This window comes from Lynx rufus, unplaced genomic scaffold, assembly GCF_022079265.1.
Source record: "Lynx rufus isolate CCGP_SWC_20201006 ecotype Redwood Valley unplaced genomic scaffold, mLynRuf1.p SCAF_17, whole genome shotgun sequence".
NCBI classification, from domain to species: Eukaryota; Metazoa; Chordata; class Mammalia; order Carnivora; family Felidae; genus Lynx; species Lynx rufus.
In genome coordinates this window covers 46,124,986-46,146,870 of record NW_025814831.1, presented here as the reverse complement: position 1 = coordinate 46,146,870, position 21,885 = coordinate 46,124,986, and the positions used below count along the sequence as shown (strand labels likewise).

Here is a 21,885-nt window from a genome sequence, read left to right as displayed (position 1 = left end):
ACCTCAAAATTTTATTGTTTTCCAGAATTACTCCCTAACATCCTAGAAGCTGGCTTCTGACCACATTAAGCTATAGAAACTACTAACATCATCCCCTTCAAATCTCAGTCCTCATGGCTAACGCGTACAAAATGTCTATAGAGCTTCCTGTATGGCAAGCATTGCCCTTACCACTTTTTGTGTACTAACTCATTTCATCCTCACAATAACCCTATAAGATGCATGAGTACTATTAATAGCTCCATTTTACAGATGAGGTAATTGAGGCATTGCTCACAAATAACAGAATTTGAAGCCAGGTAATCTGGCTCAAGTTTACACTGTCTCATGACCTCTAGTTTTTGTTCCTTGTCTCTCTTAAAACCATTTTCTGCCAACACACTGTTGGATCTCCTGCTTCTGATATGTCCTTTTAAGACTGTCTGCTGGCTCTTCTCTCATTCTTCTTACTATCTAAATGCAGACATCTTCTAAAGTTTTAGGCCACCCATCTCCTATCACTATTGTGAGGAGCCCAGGTACTCTCCTCGCTTCAGGTATCAGCCTTATACTGATAATTCACAAATTTAAATCTCTGGCCTTAAACCATAATGCCATCTCTTGGCTTATTTAACTCACTCCCTCTTCCTCTGTACAAATGCAAATCTAACCACCCTCATCTAAAAATTTGCTCCAGTTGCTTTTAGTGCATAACAAAACGCTCCAGAATTTAGTGGTGTACAACGATTTTATTATGTCCCTGGATTCTGTGGGTCAGGAATCCAGACAGGACACAGAGAAGATGACTGGCCTCTATGCCTCAATGTCTGTGGCATCAGTGGGAACGGCTGGGAGTTGGAATCACCTGGGGGAATCTACTCCCCTGTCTATTTTTCAATACTAGCTGTTGGGGGAGACCTCGGGTACAGCCATCAGCCACAACACCCACCTGTGGTCACTCCATGTGGCACACCTTCCTCACAGCATGTCTGTGGGCTTAGGGCTCCAAAGCGTCCCACAGTCTTAAAACACTTCTCAATTAATCCAATGTTACAGTTTTTCCTCACCATAAAGAAGGACTAGATGAAGTATCATGTGCTTTCTCACATACCTTCTTAATTCTTAGAAGAGCCCAGGCAAAGCAGGTATTACCACCCTTTACAAAAAGGGGAAAACGACAAAGTTTAGAGATATACCAGTAATTATACAGATAGTTAAAAGACAAGATCCCATTCAAACTCAGTCTCTATGTAGTAATGATCACAACAAAGATCAAGCTCACAAATATGTATGTCCAACGATTTTTCTCTAATTTCAGGGTAAACATTTTCGGTTACCAGATTTTTCTTGTTAGCTAGCTAGTTAGGAATTTGAAACAACTTTGCCATGATACTATTTTTTTTAACATTTTATTTATTTTTGAGAGACAGAGCATGAGCGGGGGAGGGGCAGAGAGAGAGGGAGACACAGAATCTGAAGCAGGCTCCAGGCTCAGAGGCACAGAGCCCCACGCGGGGCTCGAACTCACATGCTGTGAGATCATGACCTGAGCCGAAGTCGGACACTTAACCGACTGAGCCACCCAGGCACCCGCCCCAATATTATTGAATTATCTTTTTGAAAATAAATGCACATACCTCAGAAATCAAAAACTGAAAATGGTGAAAAGTCTTGCTTCTACTCTTATCTGTTACCCCAGTTCATATTCCTGATGAACATGTAAGCACTTGTGTATCCTCCAATTCTTAATACGAATATAAACAACATGTAACTATGCCCCCTCCCAATTTTCCCTACAAAATATAACTCCTCTGCATAATTTAGCCATTCTAGGGGCCTAGACATTGAGGTTGCTTCCACATTCAACGCTACAGTGATGAACTCTGAGCATATGTCATTTCGTGTGTACAAGTACCTAAGATAAATTCCCAGAAGCAGGATTTTCAAGTAGAATATATAAGTTTATATATGACAGATGTTGCCAAATTATCCTCCATAAGGATAGTTACCCTTTCAACAGCAGTATTTGTTTCTCCATCACCTTAATAACATAATAGGGTATCAAATTTCTGAACTTTTGACAATCTAACAAGGAAAAAAATGTATCTTGGTGGGAGTCTGTGTGCATTTCCCTTATTGAGGGTGAGGTCAAGCATCTTTCCAACTGTTTAAAGATTCTTTGTATTTCCTGGCCCTTGAACTGTCTGCTTACGTGTCTTCCCAATTTTTCAATTGTGTTTCTGGCCTTTCTCTCACGTTAATTTTTAGTATCTCTTTTTATATTAGTGTGATTATCCTGTCATCTCTGATAGGAATTGTAAATATTTCCTCCCATTCTGTCATTTGACTTCATTTGTATTGGTATTTCATATGTGAAAATTCATAGTTTTTATGTAAAGTTTAATTATTTTCTTTTATGGCTTCTAGACTGAGTCACAACGAGGTAGATATCCACTGCAGAATTAAAGAAATTAACAACCTATATATTTTTAAGCTTTAAATACTTTTAAACTTACTAAATAGTTGCAAAGATAGCCTAAAGCATTCCCCTATACCTTCTTTATAAAACTCCAGTCGACAAATCCAAAAGGAATTAAAGAACCAAACATCATTATTTTGCAACTTCTAATAATTACTGAATGGCTGGTAACACCTAAAGTTGATCAACTGTAAAATCACAAAAAGATAGACAACTAGATTATTTAGCTGCTTCCTGACAGAAGCCCACGCCACACCTCTGAATTATTCTTGACTAAGTTTAAGAGTTATTTTCAGTGTGGGGGCAGCGAGGCATACCTCTAAATCTACTAGTATATAAGCAATACAGGAGCTAAAGGAACATGTTAAACTAAATCATGAGAAAATAATGAGCAAAACCCAGAATGTAGGAAATCCTATAGGACAGACGACCCTGTTTCTTCGAAAAGTTATTAGGGGATAAAAAGGAATATCAAACTGTAACAAACTAAAAGAGAATTAGACATTTATCAAATATAATGTGTGAATCTTGCTTGAATCCTTATTCAAAGAAACCAATTTGTAAAGAACACCTGTGGGAAAATCAGAGAAATGTAAACACTGGTTAGATATTCTAAAGTAAGGAATTTATGTTAATTTCAAGCATAATATTTTTAGGTTTTTATAATTTAGATATAGTGAAGTATTTATCAATGAAATGACATATCTGGGATTTGCTTTAAAATAAGTCAGTGATGGAAGGTATAGGAGGCAGAAGGGATAACACAAGATAACCTATGTTTATGTTAACAGTTGAGGCTACGTAAAAGGCAATTGGCAGTCAGCTCGTTACGTTATCCTAATTTTGTGTACATTTGAACACTTATATAATATCTTAAAAACTGGTTACAATCCTGACAGATTTTCTAGAGATCCTTCCCCATGATAATTTTTATGTGCCAGGGAAACAGGCCAGTCACTTCAATACCTTGAAATAATATGTTGGTTGGCTGTAACAGTTACCTCACCAAACAGGTGAGTTTCTGCAGGTGCAGGACTCTATGACTCTACAATATGTCTAAAGGGTGTCCTCTGGCCTAAAGTATTCAAGAGATGCAGTCGGAATAACTTGTAGCTTCTTTCATAAAGAAAAATCCTCTGCATTTTTCTTTAGTGTATAAAACAGCCAGTATTATGGAGCACCTATGTCTGAGCATTGTAGAAGAAAGATAAGAGTTAAGAAGGGGCCTTTGTCTTTATGAAATAAATTCAAACATTCATCAAGTCGTCCACATGTGCTGGGCAATTTGCTAGGGATTCAATAATGAGTACAAACAGTCCCTCTTCCGCAAAAGAGTCTTTTAAAAAACTGCTACTGAGGCTATAATCAGACAAAATTCTAGTGAGTAAATGTCCTCTCAGCCCTGACTATAACAAATTTACCTCAGTTCACAAAATCTTTGATCAGCCCAATCCAAATTATCCCCTAATTACCACAAACTGAATAGAGAATGTAGAACCGTAGGGAATGTATTCATTTATATAAACGGGAATTAGGAATGGTTCATATAATCCAGGACTCATAATCTAAGATTCATCAAAGATTAGATAGTTGCCCTCTCCTGGCAAATTTTAATACTGCAGTCTGGCTCAACCTAATACTGGGATCAAATTACAGGGGTATACTGCAAATAAATCAGTGCGGGAATACCCAGCCATGAAGGAGTTTCAAGAGCTGAACAAAGAAAACAGCAATTTTTTAAAAAGGAGAGGGAAGGGGGTAAGGGGGAGTTAAATAAATCAGTAAAATATTATTAATAAAATTAAACAGAATGTCAGAGATTAGGACTCTTATTCTCTATCATCCTCCCAACACTGCTACTTTCAAGATAGGATCTTGGATAGGTCCTCTCTGTATTTCAGTTTCCTTACCTATAAAATGGGAATAATATCACCTACCCCCTAGGGCTCTTGTGAAGGCAACAAAGGTTATGCATGTCAAGGACTCAGCACCTAGTTAAATCCTCAGCAGTGTCTGTTGTTATTCAGATGTCAGCTCAGGCTTCCCTGCTTCTATCTCCCAACACAGATAAACTCCTCTGCTAAGTGCTCTCCTTGAGCACTCTTTATCCTTACATCCCTCTATCAGTAATCACATTCACACACACACACACACACACACACACACACACACACACACACACAGGTGATTCTGATGAATATCTGTTTTTGTCCAAAAGATTGTAAATTCCATAAGGGCAGACACTCATCCTGTGTTCCTAGCATTCAGTGCGGGGCCTGGCACTCAGCAAATTTGTTAATTGAAACTGTAAAATTGCCAGTCTTTTGAATAATCATATTTAGCACTGGTATAGGTATAGGTTGAATTGTGTTCCCTCCCCAAAAAGATACCTTGAAATCCTAAACCCTCATACCTCAGAATATGACTTATATGGAAATAAGCTAATTACATCTGCAATCACTGTAACTAAGACGGGGCATACTAGACTACAGTGGACTCAGTCCTAGGTGACTGGTATCTTTAAAAGAGGAGAATTTGGACAGCAACAGAGGCAGGGATTAGAATAATGCGAGCAGACAAACACTGAGGATTGATAGCTACCACCAGAAGCTGGGCAGAGGCAAGAAAGTTCTCCCCACTACAATTTTCAGAGGGAGTATGGATGCACCCACACCTTGATTTTGGACTTCTAGCCTCTAAATAACAGAGCTCTATTGTCTCACAGTTCTAAACATCCCAATTTGTGATACTTTGTGTCAGCCAATGAAACTAAGAGAAGTATTAATTTGATGGCTTTGTTTGGTATTTAAAGGTATGTATAGGGATTTTTTTTTTCTCCAAGGCCAGAAAAATTGTTTATAGATAATATATTTTTTTTATTTAAAAAAAATTTTTTTTTCAACGTTTATTTATTTTTGGGACAGAGAGAGACAGAGCATGAACGGGGGAGGAGCAGAGAGAGAGGGAGACACAGAATCGGAAACAGGCTCCAGGCTCTGAGCCATCAGCCCAGAGCCTGACGCGGGGCTCGAACTCACAGACCGCGAGATCGTGACCTGGCTGAAGTCGGACGCTTAACCGACTGCACCACCCAGGCGCCCCTAGATAATATATTTTTAAAAGAAACCATTAGGGCAAGTTTTTCCCGTCTATTCTCAATGACTTCTTAATGGCTTTTTAAAAACATGCTCATTTTTTTTTAATGTTTATTTATTTTTGAGAGAGACAGAGAGAGGCAGAGAAAGAGAGGCAGAGAGAGGGAGACAGAGGCTCCGAAGTGGGCAGCAGACAGCAGTGGGCAGCACTGACAGCAGAAAGCCCGATAAGGGGCTCAAACTCATGAACCCTGAGATCATGACCTCAGCTGAACTTAACCAACTTAGCCACCCAGGCTCCCCTTTAATGTTTATTTATTTATTTTGAGAGAGGGGGAGAGTGTGAGCAAGGGAGGGGCAGAGAGAGAGGGAGAGAGAGAATCCCAACGCTGTCAGCACAGAGCCCGACAAGGGGCTAGATCTGACAAACCAGGAGATCATGACCTAAGCCAAAATCAAGAGTCGCTTAACCAACTGAGCCATCCAGGCACCCCCAATGACTTCTTAACAGCTTTAATCAACTTTGACTACTCCCCAATTCCAGTCATATATTCCAACAGCCTCATTATTTTTAGTTCTTTATTCATAGTACTCTTTCTGGCAATAAACAGAATTAAGTCCTACATAAGTATTCATTAGCAAAATAAAACAAAAATCATTAGTGAATCAAGATTTAGATGAACTACATACATCCAAAAATAGCACCTCAATGATGAGATTAAGTTTTCTTTAATATACTTTCAAACTTGGGATGTAAACTCACCTTTCACCCAAGATATGGGAGGGATAGGAAAAAATTTGACTTTCTGTCCCCATTCATACCTTATAAATTGTTACAATTTTTAGTTCTTCATCAGTCTGATTTGTTAAATCACAAAAATCTATGATTCAAAAAGAAAAAAACAAAAACTTTTCTAAGTGCTAAGCACATTCAGCACGAAGTGGCTAAGACTCATTTTTGTATAAACAAAGTATCTAATTGCCTTGTGTTATCTTTAAGGAATAGATATCATCTTGCAGTGAAAATGATTGAGGCAGGGACAAGACTCCTCAACCCTGGTGGGTTAAGAAGTTCATCACCTGTGGTACCATCTCCTCATGCTACATTATACACATGCTCAAAATTTGGGACACGGTCAACTTGATTTATAAAAACTGCTTTGGCATCCTGGATAAGACAAGCTAAAACCTACTTTAACTAAAAATGTGACAGAAGAGTCAAGACTCTTGAGTGTTCTCATAAATTCATAAAGAGGACAATTGATGGGACAAGTTACATGCACTTAACCTTTAGTAGATAATGTTATTTTAAGAATTATTGCCATTTACACCCAGGAGGGCACAGGGAATAGAAAGGGTCAGACACAGACAGGGACAAGACGACCAAGAACCCCAGAGAATAGTAGAGCCTCCAATGTAATTAAGGTTCTGAGTAAAATATAGGAAAGATCCCTTATTGAGAAAGGAGACATCATCAAGCTAAACTCTGAATACATACAAAAACTAGGATGTGGTTAAATGGAAATGGGACAGCAACAGATAAAGATGAACTGGTCTAAGAATCACCATGTGATGCCAGATTCAAGAGAGAGCCAGTTTCTGGGAGAGGTGACAGTATCTCTTTCAGAACTCCCTCCCAGGCTACAAGTTAAAGCCCAGTGGTGAACAATAACCAGGAGGCTTGCACAACCCTCACATAGCCCCATCCCCGCTGATCAAAGATGTACCCATGGTAAGGTACACACTGGAATGTAGAGGAAAGGTCATGGAGAGAAGGGGCAGTGCAGGGAGAAATGACAAATTCCCCAGAACACCAGAATTTAGCATCGGTCCACTCAGGAGAAACAAAAAATAATTCGGAGAATAATTTGGGGAATTTTCTATTTTACAACACTGAAGTCAATACCATTAACCAGGAATTAATATAGACAGATATAAAAATACAGAGTATCTTGTTTACAAGCATATAAAAGTGAGAGTTTGAAAGAAGTTTGTTTCTATCCAAAACAATTTCTAGTAGTCACTGACTTATGCTCTCTAAAGAAATAAAAATTAGAGATTGTGCAGAATTGTTTTATTAGTCTCTGCCATATTTGCTACAGACTTAAAAGTCTCCTTCCTTCTCTCTCCCACCTAGGCTGGCTCACGATCTGGACCACTGCCATTTGAAGTTTATTCCTTTAAGTTCAGCATCATCCTCATTGTCCTCTCCTCTCCGTCTTCTGTACCTCTAAGAAATAGATGTTAATTCCTTAAGTATGATCCCTTAGAGGCTTTCAAACTTTTGACCACAACCCACAGTTCAGAAATATATTAACATTTGGAGCCAGTACACACCAAAAAAATATACCTCTAAAGCGGACTCAGAAGCTCCTCACAACTTGTATCCTTACTTCATGTTATAAACGCATCTTTCCCATTCTACTCCACCTACTTCATTTTTCTTAAATGTTTATTATTACTGAGAGAGAGAACGCAAGTAGGGAGAGGGGCAGAGAAGGGGAGGGACTGGGGGAGGGGGGTGGACAGAGATTCCGAAGCAGGCTCCACACTGACAGCATCCAGCCCGATGTGGGACTCGAATTCACAAACCATGAGATCGATCGTGACCTGAGCCGAAGTCAGATGCTACACTGACTGAGTCACCCAGGCGCCCCTCCACCTATTTTTTTAAGTTTTTTAAAATTTATTTTGAGAGAGACAGCAAGCAGGAGAGGGGCATAGAGAGAGAGGGAGACAGAATCCCAAGCAAGCTCTGAGCTATCAGTGCAGAACTGGATACAGGGTTTCAACTCGTGAACTGTGAGATCATGACCTGAGCTGAAATCAAGAGTCGGGTGCTTAGCCAACTGAGCCACCCATGCGGCCCTACTTCACCTTTTTTTAATGCTGGTAACCCAATGGTTAGGTCACAACTCACAGTTTGAAATACTTAGTAGATAAGACACAAGATAGCAACATAAGAAAGGAAGTAAGAGTTCGGCATTCAGGCTGTGGGAATTCAAACACCAGCCCTACCACTTGAAGCTGTCAACCTCTCTACCTCAAGGTCTTTATCATGGGGATAAGAGAACAGTGTTTATCTCAAAACTAAGAATTAACCAAGACTCTCCACAGAAAGCACTTAAAGCATCAAAATATTCAATTAATGGCTGGTAATAATTCTTAAATGGTCTGTGGACTTTTTTCATTACGGTAAAATACACATAAAATTCATCATTTTAACCATTTTAAAGCGTACGGTTCAGTGGCATTTAGTACATTCACAATGTTGTACAAATATCACCACCTCTCTAGTTCCAGAACATTTTCATAACCCCAAAAGGAAACCCATTAAGCAGCCACTCCCCATTCTATCCTCCTCCCCAGGCCCGGGCAACCCCTAATCTACTTTCTGTCTCTAGGTCCAGAGACGTTTTTAAGTAATAAATTAACATTTTACTGAAACAATTTTCTAAGGTATACGGAAGTGTTCTTTGGATTCATTAGCCCTACGGCTCATGAAACAAACTTCTGCTCACCATTTGTTTAAATAAACCTTGTGGGTTAGGTAATTCTGTGACCTGTCTTTGGAGTCAGAAACCCCTCCTGTGAATTTGGAGAGATTCCCAAAGTCTGACCCGTGTTATGGAGGAGACTGTATTCAGTGTCCACAAGAGACAGAATGAGCAAGACCCTAAAAGAGGTTTCTTCATTACCTTGTGGAAGATCACCGAATGACAGAATATTCACCAAATGCAGACTGCTTATTCTTCAGTCTCTGCATTTTGAAATTCTGCTCTTGAGTCTCGGAAATTTTTCCATCAAGAGGTAAAAAAGTGAACTTGGACACAGAACTAGAGGCCCATTTCTTGGCTTTAGTGTGTAGTATCATTTCCTTTTGGGGCCCCACCCCTCTCTCACTGATTTCCCACCCTTCCTTTGGGGTGTGGAAGACTGGGCAAAAAATAACTTTGTCCTTCCCAGGATCTACTGGGTGAGTCGCCGGATACTTGATCAAGAAAATAACAGGGACAGGGAGTTACTTTGCAAAGCAGCACTGTTATTCCTTGAGACATGATGAAGGCAGAGACTTCTCAGGCCAAATAAATAAATGTCACCAAGAGGCACAGAAGATTTGAACTGGAAAACAACGTCCTTGGTCCCAGTTGCAGAAGTCAGACTATATCTTTCTCTTTTGTGAAGACCAACACCGTTCACCCAGCAAATAAGCAGCGAAGTCCTCATTTTCCATTCTCCCTACCCATCCCCTACAGCTTTCTGGCCTTCTGGGTGAAAGCCTGACCCGCCTCAAGCACGGATAGCATTGGGCAAACCCGGCTTAGAGGTACTCCGATTCCGGGTCCCAGAGCTCAGCAAACCTTCCCGACTCCCAGGGAAGAGCTCTATGGCTTTTGAGCTTTTACAGTGGGGGCGGGGGCTTCAAACAGCAAACTAGCCCGAGAAACCTCACGCCTCAAACCCTGGGAGCATCCTGAGATGGAGTTAACTTGATGTGGACACAAACTACACCTTTCCGAAGACCCGGGTGCCCCCTGGCAAGTCAGTGAGAGTGCGGATCTCTGAGTTTGCCACAAAGGATCACCCCCAGCCTCCAAGCAGACGAAGCCGAAGTTTCACCCCAGATCTATCAAAGAGTGAGACCTCGAGAAAAAGACCTGGGAAGCCCTCCCTTCCGCAAGCGCCAGGTGATCCTAATCCTGGCAAGTGTGGGTCCAGCACGTGCTTCAAGCATCCAGCCCTGGACGCTCAGGCAAAAGGGGCTCCAGCTGCCCACCTGGCAGGGAGCTCAGTGACCGCGGTCCCAGCGCCCCGAGGCTCAAGGAGACGGCTGCGCGCAAGGCAGGGAGGACCCCGCAAGGACTGCTGCGCGGACCCTTGGGGAGGAGAGGCGGCTGCCTCCCTGGGCGCCAGAAATGCGTCCCGCGCAGGGCTCTCTCCAGCGGGGCCAGCGCAGAAGGCGGGGTGCGGAAGGGACAGCACTCGGTTCACTCCGCCAAGAGTGAAGCAACTCCGGAAACTTCCCGGAGCCGGCGCGCGCCTCCCGCCGCCACCTACTCGGCGCCCCGCAAGCCAGAGCAGCCCGCGCCCACGCCGCGGGCGGGCGCACTGACCTGAGATGGTCTCCTGGTAGCCCTTCGTGAAAAACTGCATGGCTGTGGCCGCCCTCCAGGGCGTCTTGAGCAGTCCCTGCCGCTGGGGGTCCTCTCCTAGCGAGCGCAGGATAGACGAGTAGGCGGCCGCCAGGTTGGGGAGGTTCAGCTCATTATCCTCCTCGCTGCGGGGCCGTTCACCCTTCCAGCCGTCCGCCGGCTGGACGCTCTTGGTTTCCGGCCGCGGCGGCTTCTCGGCCGGCCCGCTCGGCCCCGGTCGCGGCGACTCCCCCTCGGGGAACCCATTACTGCACCTGGCACCCCGCGGCTTGGCCGGCGCCCGCACCGGACCCTTCTCCATGGACCTGCCGCTGCCGCTGCCGCTTCGGAGGGACTCTGGGACTCTTCGGGGACTGCAAGTAAATTGCACCGGCGGCCGCGGGCAATAGGCTGTGGCCGGGATCACCTGAGGAAAGTAGGCGACCAGCCTGTAACACTCTTCAAGCCAGGGACAGCTGAAGGCTAGGGAGCGCGGCGGTGCCTCCTTTTTATGGGCTGGCGGCTCTGGCGGCGCCGCGAAGCGTTCCCATTGGCCGGAGCCTACGCGCGTCACGGCGCTCGCCCCGCCCCCTCGCCTGTCCTCTGCCCCGCGCCCGAGAGGGGGCGGTCCCGCGGGCTGGGCGCAAGCGGGGCTCGACCCCGCGAGCTCCGGAAAGGCAGCCGCCGGGGGCAGTGGAGCAGACCCGCGCCAGCCGGGAGGAGGGGGTTGCATCCCTCGGGTTGTGGCGGCGCGAACCGAATCCGGACGGAGGCAGATGTCGAGTGCTGGAACCTAGGCTGGGGGATGCACGCTCCGGGCGCCCGGCGAGCCCTCTCCTCTTCGGCAAAGAGAATGCTGCTCAGAAGTGCTCGTGTCCCCTCGCTGTAGGAGAGATGACCAAACAGGTGGGCTCGCCGGGGAAAAGACTGCGTTAAGCTGTCGGTAAGGAAACCAACTCTTACGCTTTTAGGGCGAGAGAATAATATGACATGACACTCTTGCGTTCGTTAGTTTAAAATATGGCCAACGCACCTGCCACCTACGAGAACCCACTCGCTGCTCTGAGGGAGAGTGTTGCACCAAGTGGACCTTACGTGAGTCCCTGTATCTAGGAGGATGGCATTTGTGATGGCCAGAACTTTGGCCCTGGAGAAGAATTGATTTGTAAGCGAGGAAAAGTTAGGACTTTCATTAAAAACCCATTTGCGTTCTGTGGGTATTTGGTACTGATCATTTTGGAGTGACGTGCTAAGCTCCTTTCCCCTGATGTTGGTACAAATTGTGAAACGTTATTGATCAACTGGACTCGTAACCAGTGACATCACCTTTGACTGTTTTCTTTAAGATTAAAAAATGTGGGGTTTTTCAATGGGCTTTTTATCCCCCCTCGCTGGGGGGATTATTTCTTAATGCCAAAGGTAGGTTTTAAACATGTGTCAAATTATTAACATGATTTGCTCCAGAGTTTCTCATGCTGACTTTCTGACGTATATACAGGTATTTAAACAGCTTAGAATCAGACGAACCAGGAGGGAAGCCCTTGAAATTATTCTATACTGATATATAATATCAGTATTATATCATATTTTATGATGATTATATTTATTAATATTATTACTTATTTATATGTATTAATTATTTGTTAATATTATAATTATTAATTAGTATTATTGGAACAGGCGTAGCCCTGTTGTTAACATCAAGGAGGGAAATATGGAAATTACTTGGCCTCCTCAGCACCTTTAGTCTAAAATAGAAGTATTTGGGCGAATGTGCCTTTTAAAGATAATTGTTGAATTTCTACATACATTAAAGACCAAGATACATAAATCAAGAAACATGACCATCTCTTGGAAAACCTCTTTGTCATTCTGCTAACATTTTTGTAAGTCCCCCCCGCCCCCCTCCCCCCCCATCAAATTCTTGCAACACGTTTTCCCTGTAAATGCACTGCCCACTGTCCACTGATATTTCCTGGTCAGAGTTATCCACTGGGTCTCAAACTGCTTCAGCATAGCTGCAGACAGCGTTAAAGAATGGTCTTGTAGGGGTACCTGGGTGGCTCAGTTGGTCGAGCGTCTGACTTTGGCTCAGGTCATGATCTCACGTTTGAGCCCCAAGTGGGGCTCTGTGCTGACAGCTCAGAACATGGAGCCTGCTTCAGATTCTGTGTCTCCCTCTGTTTCTCTGTCCCTCCCTGCTTGTGCTCTATCTCTGTCTCTCAAAAATAAACATTAAGAAAAAAAAAGAATGGCCTTGTATTTAACAAATGAAAAGAAAGATACCAAGTGAGGTACTTTTTTAAATGGAGGGATTCAATGAAGACGCTTTCAGTAAGAATTTTTTAATTTTTAGTGGCAATCTTTTTCCTTCCTTTAAAAACATTTGTGAACGTTAACTAATATCATATTCCCCAAAGACAACTTCTAATTAAATTTTTACCCTAAAAATTAACATTTTCTTATAAACACTGCTACTGAAGCATTAGCACTTTTGTTGCCAAATAATGCAAAATCTCCAGATTTGTTCGATAATATAATTAGTTGTAAAATGGAGGCAATGCCTTTCAGCCAAATGCCCAGAGGTAATATAAGGAAACTTTAAAATCACCTTTATATAAACAGTTTAACAGTGAAATGTAGGTACTTGGCAGGGGTAGTTACAAGTGGAAATGAGAGAAAAAAGAGGAATAAACTAAAATAGGAGGGACATGTTCCCAGAATTTATTAGCACAAAAAAGTGCAACAGTAAAACTATGTGCATTCTCAAGCAGGAATTGTAATGGCATGTATGTATCTAACCCAGTAAGGGACCCATTTTCACCTTGGACCCAACCTGGGAGTTGCTTTGTATCAAAAGGCCAAGGAATTTTTTTTTTTTTTTTAATTCTCCCGCTTTTGGGAAAGTAGCAGAACAGAGAAACAGATGAGTGAGATCCACAGTATCAGAGATTGAATACTGCAGGGCTATAGAAATATATAGTCACTTGCCAAGGGTAGCAGGGAACTAATGTTAGGAATCTGTCAATGGTAACTGGAAAAAAGGAAATTTCTTTAAATACACTTGATGGTGATTGTATATTTGAGATTCAAACTTTAGAGGATATTCTTGCATAAGGTGGAAAAACACACAGGAAAAGTGTCCTTATTCCACTCCTAACTTCCAGAAATAGGACTATGGAATCAGTGCAATCCTGAGATGTCTCACGAAATCCCTCAAATGTCAGGAGAAGCAAACTAAATTGAGGCCTTTATCTTTCTTCTCTTCTGACTGAGGAGGAATGGGACAACTTTTGGAGAGAAAATGGAAGAACACAAACACTGAGCTGAGTCTCTGAGATGGAAGGAAGGATCAAGGGCTCCATGCTGACTTGAGGAAACTGTCCAAAGCCCAAAGGTACCTCACAGGGTAGGGTAGACATACCCCAAATGTCACATATTCCTGGCAGGGGATCTTAGATACCATTTCAAAAGAACTACCACGTGCTAAAAACAGGGATACTAAGGAAGAGTACACTCTACCACAGATGAACACTGTCCCAACCTTCATAATCCCTTATAGAAGAAAGGATATATTACAGTCACTTCAAGTCCCCAACTGTAGCAGAGTCAGCAAAGCAAATGAGCTTCTGCAATAATGGGAAACACAAATAAGTCACCCTCAATAATATCAGGAATGGATAGAACAGAGAAATAACATGGCAACCATGCAAACGTGTAACAGCCAAACTAAACTAAACAAGGGTGAAAATAAAACAGCACAAAGAAGACACAAACATAAAGAGTGCAACTGAGTAGGAAGTAAAGCTCATGGAACAGAAGCAAATTGCTCACAAATGTTTTATGCTATAAAACAAATTAATAAAAACATGGGTTCAATATGATAAAAAAAACCAAGATAATAAAATTGAAAAAGGAGTTACAGATCTAAGGAAATATATTGAGGACCATCATTATTATGGAATTTATTTAAAAGAACTATATATAAAATAGACACTGTTAAAAATTTAATTACTGGGGCACCTGGACGGCCAACTCTTGGTTTTGACTCAGGTCATGATCTCATGGTCATGAGATCAAGCCCCATGTGGGACTCCACACTAGGCATGAAGCCTGCTTGGGATTCTCTCTCTGTCTCTCTTTCTCTCTCAAAAAGTAAAAAAATAGGGGTACATGGGTAGCTCAGTCGGTTAAGCATCTGACTCTTGATTTCAACTCAGGTCATGATCTCACATTTTGTGGGTTTGAGTTCTGCATGGGACTCTGGGCTGACAGTGCAGAACCTGCTTGGGATTCTATCTCTCCCCTCTCTCTCTACTCCTCCCCTGCTCATGCATGCTCTCTCTCCCAAAAAACAAAACAAAACAAAAAACTAATAATAAATAAAAATAAAAATAAAAATAAAAAATAAAATAAAAAACCTTAAAAAAATTAATTACTGACATGGAGAAAGGCAGGTGAATGAATGCAGAATAAGAGACAAAGATGAGAGCTATTAGAGAAGACAAAGATGATCCAGCATAAGAATAATTAGGGTTCTTGAAATAGAGAACTCAACAAATGGGAGGGACTATAGTCAAAAATATGATACAAGCAGATTTCTGTACTAGAAATAAACCCTTATATTTATACGCAGTTGATTTTCAAAATGAGTGCCAAGATGATTAAACAGGGTAAGGAGTCTTTTCAACAAATGATACTGGGACAATTGGATACCCTCTTGCATATAGCAAAAGAAAGAACTTGGTGGTGGGGAGATGGGTGAAATAGTTGAAGGGGATTAAGAGGTATAAACTTCCAGTTATAAAATAAATAAATTACAAGGAAGAAAAATACAGTGTAGGGAATATAGTCAGTAATATTCTTTACTTTTTTTTATTTTAGAGAGGGAGTGTGAGCAGGGGAAAGGGGCAGAAGGAGAGAGAGAGAGAAAAAAAATGTCAAGCAGGCTCTACACTCAGTGCAGAGCCCAACGTGGGGCTCAATCCCACAACCTTGGGATCATGACCTGAGCCAAAATCAAGAATCAGTCATTCAACTGACTGAGCCACTGAGGTGCCCCTTCTTTTTTTTAAGTAGGCTCTACACCCAACATGGGGCTCAAACTCATGACCCCAAGATCAAGAGTTGCATGCTCTACCAACTAAGCCAGCCAAGCGCTCCAAGTCAGTAATATTCTAATAACATATGGTGACAAATGGTAACTACAGTTATATGATGAGCATTGTCTAATGTATAGAATTATGAGTTCACTATGTTATATACCTGAAACTAATATAACATTGCATGTCAACTATACTTTAAAAAAAAGAAGTTAGATCACTATCTCACATCATATACAAAAATTAACTCAAAATAGATCAAAGGCCTAAATGTAACAGCAAAAATTATAAAGTGCTTAGAATAAAACATAGGCATAAATCTTCATGACCTTGGATCAGCTAATTAGAAATGACACAGAATGAAAAGATGCTCAACATTACTCATCATCAGGGAAATACAAATCAAAACCACAATAAGATACCATCTCATACCTGTCAGAATTGCTAAAATGAACAACACAGGAAATGACATGTGGTGAAGATACAGAGAAAGGTGAACCCTCTTACACTGTTGGTAGGAATGCAAACTGCTTCAGCCTCTGGAGAACACTATGGAGGTTCCTCAAAAAATTAGAAATAGAACTACCCTAAAACCTAGCAATTGCACTCCCAAAGGATACAAATATAAAAATTCAAAGAGGTACATACACCCTGATGTTTATAGCAGCATTACCAACAATAGTCAAACTATGGAAAGACCTCAAGTATCCATTGACTAATGAGTGGATAAAGAAATGTGGTATAGGGGCACCTGGGTGGCTAAGTCGGGTAAGCATCCAACTTCAGTTCAGGTCATGATCTTACAGTTTGTGAGTTCAAGCCCTGTGTTGGGCTCTGTGCTGACAGTTCAGAGCCTGGAGCCTGCTTTGGGTTATGTGTATGTCTCTTTCTCTCCCTCTCTCTCTCTCTCTCTCTGCCCCACCCCACTTGCTCTCTGTCTCTCTCTGTCTCCCAAAAATGAATAAACATTAAAAAAAGATTTTAAGAAGATGTGGTATAGATACACAATGGAATACTATTCAGCCATCAAAAAATGAAATCTTGCTATTCACAATGATGTGGATGGAGCTAGAGTGTATTATGCTAAGTGAAATAAGTCAGAGAAAGACAAATACCATATGATTTCACTCATATGTGGAATTTAAGAAACAAAACAGATGAACATATGGGAAAGGGGGGAAAAAAGAGGGGGAAACAAACCACAAGAGACTCTTAACAATAGAGAACAAGCTAAGGGTTGATGGAGGGAGGTGGGGAGGTGGGCTAAGTGGGTGATGAGTATTAAGGAGGGTACTTGTTATGATGAGCACTGGGTGTCATATGTAAGTGATGAATCACTAAATTCTACTCCTGAAATCAATATTACACTACATGTTAACTAACTAGAATGTAAATAAAAATTTGAGAAAATAAATAAATGGCCATTTTTAAAAATGTTTTTATCATTTATTTTTGAGAGAGAGAGAGATAACATGAGCAGAGGAGGGACAGAGAGAGAGGGAGACACAGAATCTGAAGGAGGCTCCAGGCTCTGAGCTGTCAGCACAGAGCCTGACACGGGTCTCAAACCCATGAATTGTGAGATCATGACCTGAGCCAAAGTCGGACACTTAACCAACTGAGCCACCAGATGCCCATAAATAAATAAATAAATAAATAAATAAATAAATAAATAAAATGACTCACGAAGTAGAAGCAAAAAAGGGAAAAAGAAAAGATAAACTAGGCTTCACCAAAATTTAAAATATAACCCACAGAATGGGAGAAAATACTTGCAAATCATGTATCTAATAAGGGACTAGTATCTAGAATATATAAAGAACTCTAACAACTCAATAAAAAGACCAATAACCTAATATACAAATGGGCAAAGGATTTGAATTGACATTTCTCCAAAGTAGGTATACACATGACCAATAAGCACATGAAAAGATGCTCAACATTAGCTATCAGGGAAATGCCAATTAGGGCCTAAGTGAATATTACTTCACACCCCCTAGGATGGCTGTATTAAAAAAGATGATAACAAGTATTTCAAAGGATGTGAAGAAACTGGAATTCTTATACACTGCTAGTGGGAATATAAAATAGTGCAGCTGCATTAGAAACTGGCAGCTCCGGGGCGCCTGGGTGGCTCAGTGGGTTAAGCGGCCGACTTCAGCTCAGGTCATGATCTCGTGGTCCGTGAGTTCGAGCCCCGCGTCGGGCTCTGTGCTCACAGCTCAGAGCCTGGAGACTGTTTCAGATTCTGTGTCTCCCTCTCTCTCTGCCCCTCCCCCGTTCATGCTCTGTCTCTCTCTGTCCCAAAAATAAATAAACGTTGAAAAAAAAAAAATTAAAAAAAAAAAAAAAAGAAACTGGCAGCTCCTCAAAAGGTTGAACACAGAATTCTCATACGACCCAGCAATTCCACAACAAGTAGAATCACAGGAGTAACAAAAACATGCCTGTACAAAACTTGCACATGAATGTTCATAGCACCATTATTCAAAATAGCCCAAAAGTAGAAACAACCCAGGGGTGCCTGGGTGGCTCGGTTGGTTGAGCATCTGACCCTTGATTTCAGTTCAGGTCATGATCTCCTGGTCATGAGATCAAGCCCCCACATTGGGCTCTTTGCTGACAGCATGGAGTCTGCTTGGGATTCTCTCTCCTTCTCTCTCCGCCCCTCCCCCACTTGCGCTTTCTCTCTCTTTCTCTCAGAGTAAATAAATAAACATTAAATAAAAGTGGACACAACTCAAATGTCCATCAACTAATGAGTGGATAAACTGTGATATACATGTACACTGGAATATTATTCAGCCATAAAAATGAAGTACTGATATAGCCAATAACATGGATGAACCTTGAAAACATTATACTAAGTGAAAAAAGCCGATGCAAAAGGCCACATATTGTGTGATTCTATTGTATGAAATACCTAGAATAAGCAAATGCATCAAGACAAATCAGATTAGTGGTTGCCAAGGCCTTATGGGACTAGGGAGTGACCACTAATAAGTGTGGGGTTTCTTTTTGGGGTAATGAAAATTTTCTGGAATTAGTGGTGATATTTGCACAACTTTGTGAATATATTAAAAACTACTAAACTGTACAGATTAAAAGAATAAATTTTATGGCATATGAATTATATCTCCATAAAAAAGGATATTCCTCTTAAAAACTAAAATACAATTTGCAAAAAATATGTATATATATCCATATATATATAATTTTCTAGAACAATATCTTCTAGAAAAATTTAAGACAGAATGCTTAACACCAAGCTGGATAAACTTCAAGAATAAGGACAGTTTCAAGGATAGAGTTTTTCAAGCATCCATGCAAAAAAACAAAACAAAACAAAACAAAACAAAACAAAACAAAACAAAAACAATAAATTGCCTAAAAAGGTTTGGGAGTAAGGACATAGGCTATCCTCCAGTTTTTCCACAGCAACAGTCATTGCCAAAAAAACAATACAATTTTTTTCTGAAGGAGAAAGTTTTATAGCTTTAAGGAAAGTAAGTTATACCCACTCAAGAAAGCATTCAAATACAAGGATACACTGCCTCAAACATGTATGAACTCAGAAAACACAATGTGTATATAAGTTCCTTACTGAGAAAATCACTTGATATGAGATCCTGCTAATTAAGAGATAATCAAAATAAAGAACTCAAGAATTAAGATGGTATGGTAAGCATTTAAATATAAAATCAATTTAAATTTTTTAAATATAAAAACAATTCTAAGTATAAAGCCAATGCTAAAACACCTAATATCACTGTCACAGAACAGAACATGAACAGTATGAACCTGGACAATATAAGAATAATACAACTAACCAAAACTAAAAATTGAAGAAAGGGAGATGGGCACAGTCTTCACCCTTCATTAAAAAGGGTCAGTAATACTATTTAAGGTGGTGGGACGCCTGGGTGGCTCAGTCGGTTGGACATCCAACTTCGGCTCAGGTCATGATCTCATAGCTTGTGAGTTCAAGCCCCACGTCGGGTGAGCTCTGTGCTGACAGCTCAGAGCCTGGAGCCTGCTTCAGATCCTGTGTTTCCCTCTCTCTCTGCCCCTCCCCCACTCTCACTCTGTCTCTCAAAAGTGAATAAACATTAAAAAAATTGTTTTAATATTATTTAAACTGGAACATATTAGTAAAAAAATCTTCATTTTTTTTAGCTTTAGAGGAATTGTTAAAGAAATACCACAAAGAAATTTTATGTGTCAACTTGCCCAGATATCTGGTAAAACATTTCTGGGTTCATCTGTGGGGCTGTTTCCAGAAGAGAGTAACATTTGAATTGGTGAACTGAGTCAAGAAGATTGCCTTCCCCAAAGTGGGTGGGCATCATCCAATCTGTGGTGGGCCTGAATAGAACAAAGAGGCAGAGGAAGGGCAAATTCACTCTCTCTGCTTGAACTGAGACACCCATCTTCTCCCACCCTCAGGCATTGGACATCACTGCTCCTGGTTTTCAGGCTTTCTGACTCAGATCAGGACTTATATCATCAGCCCCCCTCATCCTACACCCGTTCTCAGGCCTTATGGACTCAGACTAAAAGTATGGCTCTGGCTTTCCTGGCCTTCCAGCTTGCTGAAGGCAGATTGTGGGACTTTTTGGCCACTATAACCACGTGAGTTAATTCCTATAATAAATCTCCTCTTATATATCTCTCTATATATATTTTATTGGTTCTGTTTCTCTGGAGAAACCTAATACAGATTTTTCGAAATAGATTTCTTCAGATTTGCTTCAGATCCCTTTTCTTCTATTGAATTCAAATAAAGTAGATGTAAGTGTTTCTTTTTTTTTTTTTTTTTTTTAAAGATTTTATTTATTTTTTATTTTTTATTATTATTTTTTTAACGTTTATTTATTTTTGGGACAGAGAGAGACAGAGCATGAACGGGGGAGGGGCAGAGAGAGAGGGTGACACAGAATCGGAAACAGGCTCCAGGCTCTGAGCCATCAGCCCAGAGCCCGACGCGGGGCTCGAACTCCCGGACCGCGAGATCGTGACCTGGATGAAGTCGGACACTTAACCGACTGCGCCACCCAGGCGCCCCAAGTGTTTCTTAAAAAACAGAATTTCTGATAGGATGCTATTTGGCAAAGGGTTTCAACCAGCTTTTACTGAAGAACTGGAAATTCATATTATAATGCCACTGCGTGGTATTCATAGTCAGCGATCCACTAAACTGTATGTGGTTCTCATTCTATAGGGTAGGCTCAGTTATAAATTCCATTAAAATCCCAAGTATAGAATAAGCCACATGGAACCCCAACTGAAGACTGGATCCTGATGCCCAGGGTAGACAATCAGGTAAATGCCATTTGGGAATGCTGTTATAGCCATGTTTCTCCTCTGGGTGTGTAACATGTTAATTGCAGCATGGGAAATATGGTAGGGAAAGCAAAATCCAAGTTCCTGTTTCCTGGGTAGCTATGAAAAAAGTCAGGCAACACGTGCTGTCATCACCCTAAGTTGTACTAAAGATGTGAATTCATAGAGAGAGCTAGATGTGAAGCATTCTTCAGTCTGTTTGATGATGGGGGTGAGAGTGGGGCTTCCGTCCTGGGATCCCTTCCTTCAATTACTTCCCTGGCTCAGGACCACCTGCAAACCTTCTGTAAAATGCAACAAACCTCTTTCTATCCATGTTCCATTTAAACTTGTCTATGTGAGTAGGCACCAATAAAAGATCCCCTAGAGACAATTTCCCCTATCCTGTATTGGACCCAAAACCAGATGTGAACCTTGAGGTTGAGAATCCCAAGGCAACAAGGAGAAATTTAAAGTTTCATGAAATAGTCCAAATGCTTTCACTTTGAGCTGGTTCTCTCAGGGTTTTAATCCAATTCTGAGTATGTTTAGGGGGCCCTTTCTGGTCTAAAACCCACAATGTGCAAAATATTTGTGGTTTTAGAGATTAACAAAATTAAGTTTGTAATCTGCTCTCACTGAGTTGATAAACTTCAGAGAGGGGTTCCATTGCTATGGCCCCAATGGCCCCATGATACCATCAAGATCAGGAGTCATTTATTCGTTCAACAAATATTCAGTGAACATCTACTATATGTCAGGCTCTGTGCAAGGCA

The 21,885-nt window shown here is 41.2% G+C and overlaps 1 protein-coding gene across 2 annotated transcripts in view; it reads right to left on the bottom strand.

Moving 5' to 3' along the window:
* GCH1 (GTP cyclohydrolase 1) overlaps nt 1-11,145 on the bottom strand; it is a 47,307-nt gene extending 36,162 nt beyond the window's left edge. For both annotated transcript variants that reach the window (XM_047079626.1, XM_047079628.1), the window contains exon 1: nt 10,668-11,145. In XM_047079626.1, the coding sequence (XP_046935582.1) occupies nt 10,668-11,007 (340 nt within the window). In that variant the 5' untranslated portion in view covers nt 11,008-11,145. The remainder of the gene's footprint in view (nt 1-10,667) is intronic.
* Nucleotides 11,146-21,885: the final 10,740 nt, after the last annotated feature.